The sequence below is a fragment of the Thunnus thynnus genome, chromosome 14, assembly GCF_963924715.1.
Source record: "Thunnus thynnus chromosome 14, fThuThy2.1, whole genome shotgun sequence".
Taxonomy (NCBI): Eukaryota; Metazoa; Chordata; class Actinopteri; order Scombriformes; family Scombridae; genus Thunnus; species Thunnus thynnus.
In genome coordinates, this window is record NC_089530.1 from 16,582,507 (window position 1) to 16,602,027 (window position 19,521).

Consider the following 19,521-nt stretch of genomic DNA (forward strand, 5'->3'; position numbering starts at 1 on the left):
TTGAGTATGAATTGGTATGCTTGTGGTACGTCTGTTCAGTCACACAGTGTGAATCTGTAGTGTGGGTTGAGTTATGCAGTGTGTGACTAGAATACAGAGTGTGTTTTCTAACAGAATGTCAGATCATACCTACACCTACGAAGCTACGTCTATAGCTCTCTGCCATTTGAGGCCGAGGGACAGGGGAGATCACGACGTGTGCTGATGTATGGATGTATGCCATCAAAGTTTAATGGAGGTTTCATATGTTGACATTTCCCTAGTGAGAGTCTTCTCACTTACCTTGTGCAGTGACGTGTGATTCTATTTCATTTTGTGTCTGAATCTGTATTGACACTAGAGCCGTGTCTGATAATGTAGGAGTATTTGTTATGAAAGCAAACACTCGGAATGGATGCACATGTTTGCTCTGCAGTGCAAACATTGTGACAATTTGATGAGCGAGCGAACACTATAGAGTTGCATTTGTCTTCTGTTTCAATGATGTGAATTACTCTGAGAAAATCTGTATCGGATACGAATGAATATTTACTGACTGCTGCTCTTCTCATTTTGTTTGAAACCTGTTATAAAAAACAGATGTGTATGTTGAGAGATTAAAGCCACAGGAAAACAGAAACAGTGCACTGGTTTCGCAAGAGCTTTCCTTGGCTGTGGACCTCTGAAATCCTCTCTGGCTGAGGCATCAATCGGACATTTTGGAACTCCTCTTTCTGGCTACCCATCGAGCCAGGCTGGATTAATGAACAAGCTTATCCTGATGCCACACAGTACTGATGGGCATTCTTGACTTCCCGCTGAGGATTCCCACTCATGTAATCTTGGGGAACCCATTAAAATTCTTAGAAAGTATTTATTTAAGTATTTGACAGTGAGAGAAACAAAAATATTCCAGTTGAGATTTTCTCCCAATTCTTACTTAACAACTACACTACCCCTGAGGATATCTGTTTTTCTGCCTTTGATGTCGACCTCTGGAAGCTCTGAAACAATAGCATGCAAATCAGCTCACAATTGAGCTGCCTCATTAGCCCCAGGCTTTGGATTTTATTAATATTTTGCACAAGTAGGTTTTTTATTTAATAAATTAACTAAAATAGCTTCAGATTAAAACTTCAAACTTTCTCTCATGTGGTGTGAGCCAAGGTTTTATTGGAGATGATGTGAACAAAGGGGGTCCTTAAGGCTGGGTGATTAACTGGTTTTAAATATGTGAGGCTTGTTTAGATGTATAATACAATAGACAAAAAATAATACACTTTTTATGGCAGATGATTTTTCTTGTTCACACAGTTAGTAAGAGAAGTGCTTTACTTTTAAAATGTGTTAAACTACCAATAAGAGAATTTAAATCAATAGCAATTTGTATTGTAGGAGTTGCTAAAAACTGATGATGTAGCCCTTTGACCTTATCAAAAAAAAAAACAACAATTTGCCAACAAGGATATTTTTGATGGGGAGAGCTAGAATAAATCCACTAGCATTACTTTGTTATATAGAGCGCCCAGAGAGAATGTCTAACAAAGATTTTGCAATAGACCAAGGTAGTATCCACTTATCTATGAACATTTAAATACCTATTTTTGAGGACCTGTTGTGTAAACATCCTGCAAGTCCAATTTTTAATAAATGATAAAATTTGTTGTTTGTAACTGCCCTCCAGAACGACACATGTAAGCGTCTTCTGATCTGAAACCTCTATCAGCAGAACAACATAATTTGTCAGTGATTTCCAAAACCTGAAAAAGAAAAGGCTTTTATGGTGTGACAATATTGTGTTTAAGGTTTGACCGGGTTTAGGTACAAAAACAACTTAGTTAGGGTTAGGAAATTGGCATTTTTTCGGTTCAAATAAGTGTGTGATCATGGTTAAAAAATAATAATGTGACCTTTGTCATTATGGTTACTGTACAATCATAATCACTTGGTTAAGGTTAATGAAAGTTAGTGCAATCATGGTTAAAATAAAACAAACAAACAACAAAACAGGAAATGAACAGTATCCTCCTGTGGCAAAGTCCCACATTTTGTTGAACCACCCATCCACCCTAACCTGCTCCCTTCATCATCCTTCCTCCTTTGCTCCTGATGGCTAAGAGTCATAATTACTATGCCTGCTAGAGGGTTTTTCCACATGAACATAAACAAATGCCATTTTTGGAATGAATGAATCAATTAGTGCTGTCGTTTTTCTTCCTTTCTTGTCGTCTCTTTTTGCAGCGACATGATGGAAGTACCCAGATTTTTCAGGTATTTAATTCACTGTAATTGGGAAAAAAAAGACATCCCATTTGGTTATTTTCTACTGTATTCATGTTTTTCTGAAATTACTCCTCTTTTTAGGATACAGAGAGGGACTTTGAAATGAAATGCAGAGGAGTCAGAAGCCTTTGAGTCGCCTCTCTCTTGACCTTGGTAGTTGGCCTCAATGCGAAGGGAATATTATTTATGTTGTCAGCCCACATCACCTGTCTGCAAGACTGTGCTCTCTCCCTGTCACAGGGTACACTTAATGGATAGAGGAAGTCATTAGACAGGCCCCCTGTTGGAGGAGGAAGTCTTGTGTGAAATTTTGGCTCAGTCTTAGGGCACCTCAAAGAGCTTCCACAGACAAGCCGTGATGAACCCTCGAAATTCTCTAGACTGCCAGATCAACTGAGAACGTCACACACTCACGTGTGTTTATACATGTAAGTTAGTGTTATTATGTGTTTACAATTCTGCAGGCGTCATATGACTGCTGCTACCTTTAGCCCGCTTGCAATGCTGGAACCTGAAACCTGTACACGTTGAAGCGCATACACATATACACGGTTTAACACTGCCCTCTTTTACACTTCCAGTCTTTCAGTCTGCCTGCTAAAGTGCACCTCGGAAAACATCCAACAGATTTAGCTCAGCATGTTAAATATAGAAAGGGATACACTAATGAAAACCTACACGGCTGCTAAGGAGAAAACATAGACATCATCACAGAATACTGGTCTGCTGACATGATGTCGACATATCACAGTTTGTTGCGAACAAACGTGACTCACTCATGCCATATCATCACATGTGAATCAGGGAATTAAAAAAGCTAATTTGCAATTATTACAGGAGCATTTGCAGCAGTGGCTATACTTAGCAATCCTTTTATTTCTGTCTTTCATTTTTTTAATTTCTCAATTTCATTTGTAGACGGAGGGAATGCCCCTCTACCATCACTATTCTTGTAGGTTTCCCCTGAGTGTTATTATATTGGTCCTGATTTGCAGTGGCGGCTGCTCGGTTGGTTGTCTTTGGTAGATTGTGGGTTTGAGGTCGACAGTTAGCCTTCGTAGACATTCTGTGGAGAGAGAGTGTGTGTGTGTGTGAGAGAGGGAGAAAGGGGGGGATGGGGTGAAGGGGTGGACTGGCTTTCACAGCTGAATAACTGGGTCAATTTAAGATGATGACGCTTCTTATCTCCTCAACTCATTGCTGGGTCTTCACTGTTCACTGCTCAGCTTCTCAGCTACCAACCACTGACTGCTCAGTCATACTTCTCCCTCTCTCTGCCCCCTTCTCCACTGCTCTCTTTCTCTCTTTTCTCTTTCTCAACCCCATGTGACCCTCTTACTTTGAACATTAGAGGCAAAGATTAGCTTGAAGGAAATGTCAGTGTATATGCATCTAAATGTACTGTGTGAGCTTCTGCAGCATTAACATCCAAATGCTGTTGTGTGTAAAGGGGGTTTCTCACTTTGGCTTTGGTGTTCACCTTGCACCTGCAACTCACCACAAGCATACTATGCCATCTTGTGGGAAAAGCACATATTTTAATTTCTGTATAGAAAACACAACAGGTTCTGGATCATATGATTCCCTCAAGTCAATTGCTTCCTTTCCTAATCAGTCCAGTGAAATGCCTTTTATTCAAAAAGCCAGATGTTATCATCATGTTTCAGCTTGCTATCCATCTCCTTTGTGCGGCGCATCATTGATGTCTTTGGCTTGTAAGGTTATTCCGGCCCTGGACGACTCAGTGCCCAGGATCACCATCATCCTCCATTCAAGCGGCAAACCATTAAAAATGCAGTGGAATGGGGGTGTTTACTTAGTACCGCAACGACAATGCATTGGATCAATCCAAAGGACCATCAGATGAAAGTAATCAAGCTCCTATCATCAATAATGAATGACACCATAAGCCACACCAGTGGGCTTCTATTGTGAGATCGCTGAATAGGAGAATGGATCACAGTGGAGGAACTATTGTGCCTCGCTATGCTGGCCAGCTGCTGAGAAGATGATGATTGCGATGATAGTGGCACTGATGATGACGGTGATATGACCTCTAATGTTTGCAAGTGCAGTTTGCTGAAGGGTATTATTGAGGCACATGTGGCTGTTTTTGTTTTGTTTTTTTTACGAGGGAGTGGAATAAGTGGAAGCTGACATATAAATTACCAATATAAAAATGATTCAGTTTTTTAGTATTTGCTACAGGATCTAACTGTAGTTTTTCTGTATAATTATTGTTATAAGATATACAGCATTACATTAGATTTAAATAATGCATTCATATTTTGTGCTACTGTATTGCTGAATTGTTGCACTATAGATGAGTTTGGTGGCTGAATAATGTGTTGTGCTCTTAAGTGCTGCCACCTTTACTGTGGTGTTCAGTTCAAATGAACACACTTACACTGGCAGAGGAAGAAGAGATGTTTGGGTTTGTTCATGGTCTGACAGATGAAGGTCTCTGTGAATGTGGAAGTTATTCATTCTCAAAGCACACGACTGAAATTAGTTATGACAAAGCCTTGACATTAACATCCCGGCTATGTCCAACTTCCACAGTTAGGATGTGAAAGTCCTGTTAGTTAAGTGAAACCCAGCGAGAATTACTTACCTTAGGTTGACTTTTAATAATCAACCATGATTTCTTGCATTATAATCTGAAGAAATGCGTCATTTAATAAAAATCAGAAACACACTGATCTTAATGAATTTAAACGGATTCAAAGTTTGTCTTTATTATTATTTGAACAAAACTATGTTTTTAGACTCTCTACAAGATTAATTAACTTAAGTTCCCTTACCTGACTTTACCTTACCAGTCATATATAGTCACTGAAACATTATGCAGACAACAGTCCAGCAGGGTCACAATCTCACACAATGCAAGCACTGACTCAGCATAGTAGTTGAAGAGTACACGTCAACACTTGATAACTGCAGTCCTCTCTAAGCACTTCCTCTCAACACCCCCTACACACATTGTCACTGCTCTTCTGTACAGTTAGGCTTACAAATGTGTGTCCTTTCTTTGCTTCCTATAACTGTGCTGGCTTGACCTTACACTGCCAGCATTCAGTAGGCTGTATTTGCTGACATGAAGGTGAACATTCATTATTCAGTGAATGCTTTTTGAAAATGTCCACTGTTCTGCAACCTGCAAATACAGTGGAAAGTTGTCGTTTAATTACTGATTCTGTAACTAATGTTGTCTATTGTGTCCACCCAAACTGAATACAAGTCTTTGTTCATTGTGTAGTACATTAATAAGCAGAGTTAGAAAACGTTTGTAGGTCTATGAGAAGTCTCTTTTGCATGAAATTAATTTCTCCTCCGTCTGTTTCTTTCTCTCTGCAGGTGGTGTTGGTCTTTGCACTCAGCATCGGGGCCCTCGGAATATACTTTATAGATTCTTCAGAGTAAGTATTAATTTCATTACTTATTTTTTGGATCATTTGACATTTCATACATCCTCTGGCAGCTATACTGGGTAAAATTAACTTTACATACATTTACATTGGCCTACTTACTAGTGCACATGCATTCTTACTCGTATCCACACACTGCAATCTCTGAAATGCAAATGCACATATTCACACCCCCATAAGTACTCACAAGCAATGATACATACACATACACACACACATCTGCATCTGAGGATTTGTCAATGGGAGTCAGTTTCCATGGCAACAGAGACAGGCAGATACTGTATGTGTTGGGGATCTTGTTCTGTGTGTGAGTGAGTGAGTGTGTGTATTGTCAGTTTGTGCGTATCCCCGGCTGGCACCCAGAGACAGATTGCAGGCCTGGCATCTGTCCGATAACCACTGCAGCCACTTTCACACCATCCAGATCCAGACAGTACCTTTTAACAGGGAGATTTTGGAATTTAAAATGTATATATATTTTCAGTCAGATGAGTTTCTCTCTGGTAAGGATATTGACTCATCAGCTTTGGCAGTAAGGTGCATGGTCAGACCATGGTTACAAGATGCTACATTATCAGGCAAAAATGAACATTTTGCTCAACCTAATTCTCTTTGGTAGGTAGTGTGATATGGGAATGGACTCCAGTGTATACAGAAGTATTTTAACTATTTTTCACCAAACAAAACAATTGTTGCCATGTAACATGAAATACAAAAAAGATGTTCTTTTTCCATGTGTCACTGTATTAAATGGGTTAAAATGTTTGTATTTGCTGATCCTGCCTGCTTTTTCTGTTGATTTGATGATAGTTTTGGTCATAATTCCTTTGGGTCATGATAACCTTTTCAAATTTTTTTTTTTTTTTTACAAGGAACATCAGAAGTCAAATGTGATATATTTTACAAGCTAATTTAATTTAAGGTGCTACTTTATGTTGCACCTTATGACTATATGTGGCAATTCTGCACCTCACGATTTCAGTTAGATGAAACTTCTGCAGCACAGATCTTGACTGTTCCCCGCATTTTAAAAGTACCATGGTTTAGAGCAAAATTAAAGCAAAGGAAGCAATATTTTACTTCCAATTATGTAGAATTATGCCATGTGCCTCTGGCAATAAAATAACCAAAATGTGTCACCATGCCCTGCATGTACACCAACTCTGTGTGCCTTTGAGTGAACTTTATTTCATGCACCATTGATTATACAAAATAAAACCTTAAATATTTATTATAATGCCTGCGGTTATGGAATGTTGGGACTGAAACATTTTGACCATGATATGGTACTTTTTCATTATATTCCTTCCCTCTGCTGGCTGTTGCAGCATGATATCTTTAAGTAATGGCAACCTTCCTGTAGTTTGTTTTCACTTTAATACAGTATCTGTGAACTGTGAAATTCTGTCCCTGAGGGAACTGAGTGTCTAAAACAGGGATGGAGATGTAAAATTGTTAAAAGACGTAAATCTAAAAGACAATCCAACCAGTCTCATCTTTAGAGCAGTGGGAATTTATTCTTAACATGAATCCTGTCACCCATTTATACCTCAGGATGAAAACCTTTACTTCCTCCTCCACATTCTCTATCTTTCTTTATATATCCCTCTATTGCTTCCTCTTTGTTTTCCTCTCTGCCTCTGGCATATCTTGAGCAGAAACAGAGATCGAGAGACAAATTTCATATCATACAAGTTTATAATCTTCCTTAATATTTAGATGATGACTAAACACACAAAGGAATTTTCTAAATCAATCATCAGTCATGTAATGATCATTAATCAATGAATCATTAAATCATTTTAGAAAATACAGCCTGAAAGAACTGGTGGGATGCAAGTAACATGCAGTTATTGCAGTTAGGGTTATTTATTATTTAACCTCCAATATCCATCAAGAGTTACCTGATTGGGCAGCACTGTACCACATTGTACCACATATCCATACTGTACATACATGTTTTACATATTTAACCTGACATTTCAGCACTGACAGATATGCAGACATTGATAAATTATCCAAAAGACAACAAGAGAGGAAGGTTGAAAACACACAGTAAGGTTTGCAGAGATGTACCATGGCATAGCATCAAACCAGCAGGGTCAAAAAGGGAGACTAATTAATACTTTGTTTTGCTGTATGGATGTAGTTTCTCATACTATAGTATTTACTCTTTGTATTTTCTACGTACAGTGCATTTTTAGTGTGTTTCTATGTTAGTTGGCATCCCAAAGGCATTGCCCAACCTCTCTCTCTGTGCTCCCATTTATCTAAGGCCAAAATCCCACCTCCCCCACCACCCCCTTGGTTTCTACCCTCATCATTGTGATTAGCTCAAGCTTGAGCTCACATGAGTGTGCACATCCTCTCAGGGGAACTACTGATCAACCCAGAGCAGGTTCACCGGACTCTGGGGGCTCCTAAACAGGGCCATGCTTGTGTTACAACCATACTCTCACTGCAACAGCTGGAGCCTCTCATGTGCACTACACCCATTGTTAGATGTTACACAACTGACCTGACAGTAAATCTCTCTCAGTTGTCTATTGAGAAAGATCTATTATGTCTGTTTTTGTCTCCGCAACAATCTATTTGATGTAATATCTAATTGCCAAAGATGTCTGAAGCTGCCAAACTCAAAATAATCCAAGATGCATCATATGGCCCACCAAGGGCAAATGGTTCCCAATTATCACTGTGAAAAACACACGTCAGGTCCACACTAGCTGTCACAAGTAAACAGCATTATAGTCTAGAGACCACAGAGCACAGGGTTGGATCTCAAATTCACCTTAAACTTCAAAGTTCTGCTGTCTTTTGTTGCATTTGTGACATTCATTCTTCCCAAGAACACTCGCCACAAGGACACAAATATTGACATATACTCTTCTTCTGATTACCACCTTGTGTGAGGTGTTGCATGTGCCTACATGTGTGAAGGAGGAGGGGCATACACTACATGCATAAATGAACAGATTCACATTCACACCCCCTACTCAAATGCTAAAAATGCTTTACAAATGACCTTCTCTCCATCTACCTTCCTTGCCACTAAATGTTAATGAGGAAATCAATGAGCAAAGATTTATAGGTCACTCTTTTAATGGTAGTAATTACTCTACCAAATAGCTTACTGAAGGCCTCATGTTACAGACTCATGAACTATTCAGGCTCTATCTATGGTTTGCCTCCCCTTCTCTTCCAAACTGCCATTTTGGCCATCGGATGAAGAGAACTGAAATCGTCTGTGAAAAAGGCAACAGTAATAGGACGGATTATGGTTGAGTCCCTGTGGTAAAAGTGAAAAGAGACATGTGGTGGAATAAGTGCATGTGGGTTGGACCTTGGGAGGCTGCAACTGCACGATGGGCTTTTATGTCTACTTTAGTGAAGCAGGGTATAGTCCCTTGGGGCAGGAATGAACACACACATACACACACTGGGTAAAACTCTGAAGAAAATGTACCTTTCTGGTGGCCAGGCACCAGTCTCTGAGGATTTGTTTTGTCTCTCGCTTTCTGCAGGTGGGGTTTTCATAGCAGGGACTCTGTTGGCCAGTATCCTGCAGCAAAGAGCCACAAAAACCCAGAATTTGAAAAGAAGTTGAAATTATTAAATGGCTGCCCTCCCAAATGAGTGTGGATAGTAGTCACTGACTTGGCAACCATGTTGTTGTTAAGAGGACTGCTTTTTTAATGAATGGGAGTGAAGATGTAGCTTCAGTAAACACTGAGAATGATTGTCCATCTGTTTGTTTTTACAAAATGTTTTTTTAACCACAGTTCTGTGCAACACATAAAATGGCGTGATAAGACACCGCCTTTTCAGTTCCTCTGCAGCAGACTTCTCTTGCCAAACTGGTGCTATTTTGGTGATATTTTCAATGGGAGGATACAGTGTCCTCTCCTGCCCACATCTGAATATGCTTTAATACCTTGGCTCATCCTTCATCCTTCATCCCTTCTTTTTCCTCTTCTGTGCTCCCATCAAACAAATAAAGAGGAATGTAGGACAAAGTCTCTGCAGGCTGCTCTTAAAGGGATGCCCTTGTTCCTGCTCCACTTCTGTTTCTATATTTCTCTCCTCTCTCGATCCCTCCCTGTCACACATACGGATTATTATTACATGCACACACTTGCATGCGCATTAACTTGCAGAAGCGCGCACGTGTACACGCAGAGACACGATTTTGTCTCTAAGAGGCCTAATAAACAGTGGCCTCTGCCTGTAACTCTATCGTTAGTGTGCGATCAATGTCAGCACTGAAAAAAGAAACAGTACCTAATGACTAATTAATGGGGTAAGGTGAGAAATATGGCGGAGCAGTGAGACAAGCTTGGCAGACTTTGTGGGGATGAAGGATAACCTATATAGGGACCTCTCCTTCTTGGGGTGTCGTTGACAGTACCTGGCTGTTAGGTCTGGATGGAGTATCTGAGTCTCCGAGTTGATCAGAGAAGACCATGTAACCGTGAGATGACTTAATTAGTAGCTGACACCATTCCCAAGTGGCTTCACATTTAAATCCACAAACAGGCAATGACTCATTTCGATGAGTCATTTCAAAATCTTGAGACTAAATGCATTTAATATTTTTTCAACACTTTTAGGGAGATTTTCTCTTTTTAACTGAGTGAGTTGCTCTGAAAAAGAGAGAAAATTAAGCATCATTGTCACATGTAGATAATGGGCTTTTGTAAATGCTATGGCACATCACAGTGCTAATGTTATGATCATGGAGCGTCTCCCTGGAGACTTCAAAAATTAAGCTTTGTTCTACAGACAGCCTTTGGAGTCCTGCTTAGCTCACATGTGGTGAAGCTTTACATTAAACAAGTCTTCCAATGAGAGTGAAGTTAGCGGATGTGGTGGATGAAACACTAATTTAAGTCTAATGAAAGAAATTGCTTTGGAGATGATTAGCTTAGTTAGTCTGCAATTGATCCTTTTTTTGTGTTATCAGTGCACACCGAATGGTCCAACCTCTTTGTTGATCAACGTTACCATGGCAATATAAAGGCCATTTGCTGTTGCGGTTTCCTGATATCCCACCATGCCGAGCGAAAGGGCTATTTTTAGACCAGAGGATGAACACAGCATGACCCACTCTCATGAGAAACATGAGATGAGATTGAAATTTAAGTGGCTTTGTAGCTTTTTTTGGAATTTGTAGCCACTGTGTCAATTCATGGCAACTTACCAGAAAACCCCCCAAAAAATAAAAAAATATTTCATTTTATAAAAATTGTTACCAGTGTTCCTGAGTGAATTTATACAAAAACCACAATTTACACCACTTTTATTATTATTTGTGGCTACAACTGGACCTCATATGCCATGAATAGTGATTGACAGCCAGAAACAGCAGAACATGCCATACTGTAATATTTGGGGTGGTGGGTGGGGGTTTCTTCAGTTACCAAATGATCTAAATATACAGTATACTGTATATTGCAATTTACTGCAACAGCTTCCATGATCACCACATGGATCATATACATTTATTAATAGTAGTTTAGCTTTTGGAATTCATGCTAAAATCATAAATCACTTACCCCTGTGGTTGGTTGAATAGCATTCACACCAGAGTACAGTCGGAGGTGAACTCAGACCCACCATGTTCAAGTTTGTCTGACAGTACTTTCACACCCGCCAGAACAAACTGATCCAAATGGGGAAATACAGCAGTATAATTTTTTTTTTTTTAATCATCCAAATCATTTATTTCCACTCAGGCTGTTTCAGTGCTGTAGTGAACTCAAAAGCCAGCTTGAAAATACATTTAATAATTTGATAAGAATTTTTTTTTGTTGTTAAGTTAATAAAGATTTGAAATTTATCTAAAAATTTAGGTCAGAAGGGATAGATTTCTTTTCTTTATGAGAGGATTAGGAGGGATTGTTCTAAAAAAAAAAAAAATGAATAAATTAACCATGAACTAGTAGAAGTGTAATTTCTCTTGCAAAGATATTTAAATTTTGTCATTTGGCTTTTATCCAAAGCGACTTACAAGCGAGACAAGACAATCAAGCGTTAGAGGACAGTGACTCCGGGAGAGCCGTGGTACAAAGTCTCAAGTAGCTGACCAGGTACAAATGCAATGAGAAAGAGCACTAGACAAAAGATTGTTTTTTTAAATATAAAGTAAGACACAACAGGAAGTGGACAAGTGCATAAGAAATAAGAGAGAAGTGCAACAATCAACAACATGCCAAAAAGTTTAAGGGCCTCAAGTGTCGAGGTGTTCACAGAAGAGCTGATTTTTCAGGCGTTTCTTGAATGCACCAAAGGGGTCAGCAGACCGTATGGAGCTGGGTAGCTCATCCCACCATCGCGGAACCACAAATGAGAAGAGTCTGGATAGTGATTTTGTACCAGGCAGTGATGGTATTACCAGATGCTGTTCAGCAAGATACAGCTCCTTTTTATCCTAGTGTCCTTACTTCTTTTTTTTTATTTTTTTAAACATTTAGTATTTCCTTTTAGTTTATTGCGTTGTTAAGCATTCCATGTGTAGTTGTGGTTTCTTTTAGTGATGTGCTATTTTTATTCACAACCTACTCCTTTAGAGTCTAAAATAAATAACATCTTTGTAGAGGAAAAGCTTGAAGGGGAATGCAAGTCATTTGCATTCAGATGAAAACATTGAATTATCTATTTTTAGCCTCCCTGCAGAGGTTTTATTTGTCCATTGCCCTTGTAGGTGTTAAAGTATTTCTTATTTTAGTAATGTGCCTTGACCTAAATCAGTCATTTAAGTACTAACCTGGCCTTCTTTCAGCTTTACAGACTCCTCCATGCTGAGAAATATGGCATATGAGCAAGATATTCAGTTATTGTGCTCGAATCACATTCTAAATGTGGCCCTATTTTTCTTTTTGGTTGTATATTGTATTGGGTGAGTTGAATACTAACAATAATCCTAACAATTTTGTAACTATATTCCAAGATGCTTATGCTCACTAGAGCAGTAAGACAGTTCAGAGATTTGGTGTTTTGCATTATGGTTGTGAGCATTAGTCAAGCTGGCAGGAGTGTGTTGTTGTTGTCTTCTCAGGGGGCAACCTTGCTGTTGCTCCTGCAGCTTGCCAAGGTCATGTTCAGGCTAACAAAGGGCTGGCTCCTGCTGACTGACTGAAGGTGTTTACGACTATTTTTAGAACATCATCATGAACATACTCTTTTTGCCCTTGTGAACAAATGAGTTTTACCTCTCTGGTTGCGTTTTCCAGAGGCAGAGTGCCTGGTCAGAGGAGGTTAACGTGAGGAAACATTTTATATCCTGAAATAGACTCACATGCTCTGCAGCCTTCCCTCAGGCAATCTCTGTTCTCCTGTGTATGTCTGCATGTGTGTGTGTGTGTGTATGTGTGTGTGTTTTTGTGTGTGTGTTAGTGCTGGCTTTGCTAATAAGGAGTAGTAGGGTTAGAGAAGGGAAAGAAGGCCTAGTGTGTTGCAGACATTCACTGACTCAAACACAAAAATATGCAAGTTTATTACAGAAGCTTTGGAATCTTCAGGCAATTTCCATGTGGCCTAAAACTAGCAATGTGTGCTATATATATATATGAGACAAATTGTCCTCAGTACCTCTGGGAGCTTTGTCCCCCTCCCTTTTCACTCTGTCACTTTCACATCTTCCTCTCCCTCTTACTGTCACTATGTCTCCTCTCTTTCTGTCTCTTTTATCTCTCTATGTCTTTCTGCTGTCTTTATTTCTCTCTTTCCTCTCTCTTCTTCTCTCTCTCTCGTCTCTCTTCTTCCTGTCAGGCACGATGGTTTAACCCCAGGCTGTGCCAGGGCTTAAGGAGTAATAAGAACTGTGGTGGGCAGATCTATTTTCTGCAGGACACTGGCAGCTTGTGGCCAGGAATCCCATGTGATTGTGTAGTGTGAAGTGACATTGAGAGTGGGAATCAGGATTTCGTCTTGTCTTACATGCTCTTTCTGTAGGAAACACTGACACAGGAACACATGTACAGGATAATGCAATCCAATACAACAGCTCTGCCAAATATTACATTTCTGAAGCTTAAGCAATTTTTGTTGTGACGGTGTCAAGAGTGATGATGGGTAAACTCTGGCCACTGGCTTTAAAGTTGGATGTGCTATACCCTGACATTCACACCGACACATTACTTCCTGCAGTGGCATTGAACATGCTGCAGAATTATCCAATGTGAACACAATTCCCATGGATACTAGGCTGAATTTCTGAGGCCATAGTTGTTATTGCTTTATTGCAATTCCCCAAAAATCATAATTTTGCCCCTATTATATAAATTTAAACCTGCAGTTAGTTTTCTGGCCACTTGGGGGCAGCGCAACAAGCTGCAAACACAACACTGACATTTACTATCACCTTATAAAGTTGTGAAGGGGTTATCAAAATGTTTCCTATTTTACACATCCAGCAGATACATTGCAACATTAGTATTTATTTGGAGTTTTGTTTCTGGGCACCTTGCATATGTAAGTCTAATATTCATTCTTTTTGTTTTGTTTTTGGTCTCCACCAACTCCTAGGGAAAATATCTGTCTCTTTAGCTGCAAAATTTTTACGAGCTAGTTTGGTGCTGGGCAGGCAGTGTACGGTAGGTTTATCAGAGCATTATTAGCTGACTCAAGGTTAATGTGTTCGAACCTAAAAAAGTAAAGTTTAGGGCCATAAAAACAAAACTGCAGAGTTGAGGGATAATTCTTTGAGGATTTGATACTATGGTTGAAACCTTTTTTTTTCAGTTTTCAGTATAAGAATGTTGATTAGTGATTTAAAAAACAAATATATAATATATATAAATATAATATTGACTATACACACAAACTCTAGCTCTCCTCATACGGTACATCTATTTTTTGTCTATTTGCTTTTTGCTCCTCTGTTTGCACAGTTATGTTTAAGAAGAGCCTATATTTATTTTGACAGATGATAAAACTATGCATGTTGACTTGCCATATTTAACTGGTTAATTTCTATTTTTACTCTTCAGCTCATGTTATCATTTTTATGTGTTTTGAAACCCATTCAGCAGCTCTACAGTAATATGTTGTGGGAACCTCTCCCATCCTGTCCTGAATAAGTCTTAATTTTCTATTGTGCCTCTGAGTTTAAGAGAGAAAACGTAGGTCTGCCTGGTGTGTCTTCCCCCTACTTTAGTTAATGATAAGCTTTACTATGAAATAATGACTAAATGAAAGCTTCCAGAGTGTAGCTATTGTGTTGTCTTATAATACAAAATCAAGACAAATTCAATGTACCACTCAGCCCCTGCTGTGAGCCGCCATGCTCTCACTGTGTTATTGAGAATGCTTTGGGTCACATGACTGTGGATGATCAGTTATTCAGAATTAGGCCAGAGCTGGGCCTAAAGGGAAACGCCATAGTGACCACTCCAAATGGTGTCTTCCGTGTGCACCATCTGTGTGTGTTTGTGTGTGTGTGTGTGTGTGTGTGTGTGTGTGTGTGTGTGTGTGTGTGTGCTCATATGTGCTTGTGAGTGTATTTTCCTGTCCGTGAGGGTTAGCTAAGGATATGGTTTCAGATTCGTTTTGGGAGGAAGAGGGGCAAGTGAGCTTTAATCTGTAGATGGATGTGAGGCCCGTCTCAACCTGCAGGCTATATCGAGAAAAAATGGCATTTAATCACCCCAGGAATATTATGTGTGCTTAGGCTGTATGTATGATTCATGACAGGTTTGTGTTTGTACGCTTGCTTAGTTTGATTCCTACAGAATCACGTGGAGATGCTGGTGGTGAGTAAATAATTGAGTATTTAGGCCAGATCAATGTTAACTCCTTTGAAGGGTCAGATGCAAATTAACCTTTGTCAGAAGTCTGATTGCACTTTATGAGAAAATGCCTTTCAACCAAATGAAATCTGTTTTTTTAAAAACAATTGCCCCAGAAGCCAGATTCATTCTAATTATCTTGGACATGGGCCAGGGTTTTACATCATCTTAAAGATCACATCAGTCCTTAGGATATGCTCGAGACAGACCACACACTCAGGAATTAGAAGTTGGATCATCTTCTTGGAGCCATACGTCTTCTCTGGCATGTCTGTACTCAGTCATCTATTTTAATGGATCATCATGTGAGAAAATACTTGATGTAAACTGGAAGATGACTAAGCCTCACTCCTCAACCTCTGGAGATTCTCATTATGCAGTAAACTCTATCCTGGATCTCACACTGTGCCCCCATGGGCTCCATACATACAAATGTACACTTTAATGTTTAATTTGAAAGTATGGGACTTGTAATTGTGTACTCTTGTAATAGCCTTGTGTGTGTTCCCTTGCCAGTCTATACATTCCCAAAGGTCGTCTATAGCCAAGCAAGCCTTCATGCATATTCATGATTCTCCCACAGAGGGATTTCCTCCTTACTCAGGAGCAACATACAGTATTATGGGCCCATGTCCAAGTGACAAATGGGGTGGGCATGCTACCTATTATTGCTTTGTTTAGAGCACCCACTTGCTAATGGTTAATCATAACAAGGTAAACGTGAAGATGGATTATATGACAGACCAGGCAGATCATGACTCATTTATCATCATCATCTGCCTTTTTTAAGGAACACCCAGCTAGCTATCGCACTCTCTTAAATGCAGAGAGCTGTGCAGTCTTTTTCTCTGTGTGGAGCTTCTGTCATATGAGGGAATATCTGCGGGAATATTTGTGTTTGACAGATGCTGAATAATTTATGCATGGTGAATGTGCCGTCACATCAAAGCAACTGTTCTTAACTCCCAATTTCAGTTAATTTTCAGCTGTTTAATCTTCATGTGATTGACTCTTCAACTAGGTCTTTTATCTTGTTCTGTGACCCCCCTAGTGCTAAAAAGAGGAATTGCAGGATATCAGTGAAATTCAATGGCAAACCACTAAACTGGTACTAGTAATAGTGTTCATAATTCCATATTTTGATTAGATGTATTAACATTTGACAGATGTATGTTTACTGAGTAAATGTAAAATATATTTTTTTGCAAAGACCGGTCAGTTTAAATGGTAAGGATTGGTTAGCACCATTTGACATTAACCTTGTTTCCATACTGTAGATTCATGACAGGAGAGAAAAAGGAAAAGCGATAATTACTCATCTTTTGGTGGGATTGTGTTGAGATGATATGATCGAATTGTTTTACCAAATGTTGTTGTCTGAACTAATGATGATGGTGATTTATAAACCAACAAAAGGAGATACTTAAGTTTTTGTTTTCTGTGTGTTCTGTGTGATGTATTGCATAACAGTAAATATAAATTTGATTGTTTTATGTGATTTTGTGTACATAGAATATTGTGACATATAGTAATATGGGCAGTTCTTATTTAGTATTCTTTTTTAATGTTGTGATTGTTGATTTCAACACACTGGTATACAAAGCTCATACACCAACTGTAAACAAAGAAACAAAAACAAAAAAAAACAAGAAAATAACATTCATATCATGAAAATATGGCGAGGCCCCCCAGTTTTGGCCACCTTTGTGTTCATGATTGGAAAGAAGAGGAAGACCCTTACTCTACAGTATCAGTTCATGTGTTTAACCTGTGAGTAATGTATTTTTCTCTCTCTTTCTCTTTGTCTCTGTTCTCTAGTCCTATAGAATCCTGCCAGAACTTCTACAAAGATTTCACGTTACAGATCGATATGGCCTTCAATGTCTTCTTCCTTCTTTATTTTGGTCTGCGGGTAAGATGCCACATACACTTGCATGCTCACATGCATGTAAAGATTACATGCATATACAGTATTGTACACATTTACTGCTAAAGACACTGACACAAACAATATGCACACAGCCATATAATTTTAAGAAAGTATTTTAAAGTTTTGGTAAAAAAAAAGAAAGAATAATTTTTACAGGACAATCAACAATGCTTACATAAGCAGACACCCACCCTGAATATTCACACAGCATGCCTTTAGTTTAGACAGACACTGTTGTAATAATGTTGCTAGCATGGCTGTCATGCCAGAGCAGCATTCCAGTGGTGCGAATGCAAGCCTGACATCCTGAATGAATGAATAAATAAACTCATAAGCTGCTTACACCACCAACCCCTTTGCATGACTCAGCAAGTGGGGTGAAGCTTTTGTCATTCTTTACAGTATGTCAGCAATGCCAGGGGAAGACATAGCCTGTGGTTTGAATGGTGGGCAGTGATGGTATGGTGGTGTTTTGAATAACTTAAAGTTAAAATTTGTCATTTTAAATGCCATCCCTCTTTCTTTTGATAGTTTATAGCAGCCAATGATAAGCTGTGGTTCTGGCTGGAGGTCAACTCAGTGGTCGACTTCTTCACTGTTCCTCCTGTGTTTGTCTCTGTCTACTTAAACAGAAGCTGGCTTGGTAAGTCTGCATAAATCTCTCATCTGTTTCTTTCTCTCTGTTTCAGAATCCACCCTTTCTTTCTTTTTTTTTTTTACTGTATAGCCTTGCCTCGCCTTGCTTTCTTTTGCAGTTTTCCATGTTTTTTTCCTCATCCCCACCACCCTACCACTCTTCTTTTTCCATTCCTCTTTTTGCCCTCAATCTTCACGTGTCACCCCTCCTTTTTATCACTCCCTATCTCTCCCTCTGCCTCTCAGTCCCCCCTCTGTCTCCCCATTACTGGGAGTGTGTCTCAGAGGCCCTCTTGCTCGGGGCTGCAGTCAACTTTTCCTCATCATCGAAAGTGACAGGGCTGGGTTCCTCTGATGTTTCAGGGAACACAGACACAGTAGAGTGGATGGGCTAATGGGATGGAGAGTGACTCGGAATAAAGCTGTGGTCATGTGTGTATGTGTGTGTATTTGTGCTTCACATTTATTGGTAATTGCCGTGTTCAGGCATTGCACCTGGAATACCTCACAGCAGTCCATAACTGCTATCAAATGGGCTCATTCACACTCACACACAAAAAGCACACACAAACACATGTGTTGTTATCCTCATACACACGTACACAAACACAAATAGACACACACTCTTGCATGAGCAGACAGGAAAACACCCTAACCTGTATTACATAATGACCTACTTTTCTCAGTGAATTCAGAGTATTGTGCGTTAAATTGCACTGCAGTATGGAGTTCTTTTGTAGCTGTATTCTTTTTCGGGTGCACTGCTACCCCACTTTTAAAACCATATATAATACTAGACATTGTTGCCATACTTCATTTCAGGATCTTAGGTACATGCTAACCCAAATTCAGTCAGAATATAAGGCTGTTATATTAACTGTAGTACAAGGAGGTGTAGGAACTGTAGTAAAAGGCCTGACAATGAATAAAAATATCAACACCTATGAAGTTAAACACTGACATGGACAGCTACCTTTTATTCAGAAAGACTACATGTATATATAATGCATGTTATTTAGGTACATTTAAAGGATAATCCTGCTTTTTTTGTTTTGTTTTGTATTGTTTTTTTACAACATTGGTCAAACTTTTTAAGTTTTGGCATCACTCCCATCAGTGACAGGGCTTTTTCACTGTAGGAAAATCACTGAAAATAATAAAATAATAAAATTAATGAAGGCCAAGTCAAGGTCAAGCCAAGTCAAAATGTCTGCTGTGAGTTTTCCTGTGCAATGAGGGATACATTTTGGTTGTGCTTGCATTCTAATTTTACCTCAAAATAAAGTTGTTTAAATATTCTGGCCAGACTGCTTGTTCACAACCTGTCTATTTGCCTGACTGCTCATAACTTGCCCTGTATGACTTGCATATAGTTGTAGCGATTACCTTGGTGAGTACAATGTTGTTATAACTAATAATGATGGCTGAAACTATGAAATTAACACACAAGGTGTAATAAACCATAATTATTTGTTTA

The 19,521-nt window shown here is 39.1% G+C and overlaps 1 protein-coding gene across 8 annotated transcripts in view; it reads left to right on the forward strand.

Moving 5' to 3' along the window:
* kcnma1a (potassium large conductance calcium-activated channel, subfamily M, alpha member 1a) overlaps nt 1-19,521 on the forward strand; it is a 141,106-nt gene that overhangs the window by 59,503 nt on the left and 62,082 nt on the right. For all 8 annotated transcript variants that reach the window (XM_067610261.1, XM_067610259.1, XM_067610262.1 and 5 more), the window contains exons 3-5: nt 5,620-5,681; nt 17,297-17,390; nt 17,940-18,051. In XM_067610261.1, coding sequence (XP_067466362.1) covers nt 5,620-5,681; nt 17,297-17,390; nt 17,940-18,051 — 268 coding nt within the window. The remainder of the gene's footprint in view (nt 1-5,619; nt 5,682-17,296; nt 17,391-17,939; nt 18,052-19,521) is intronic.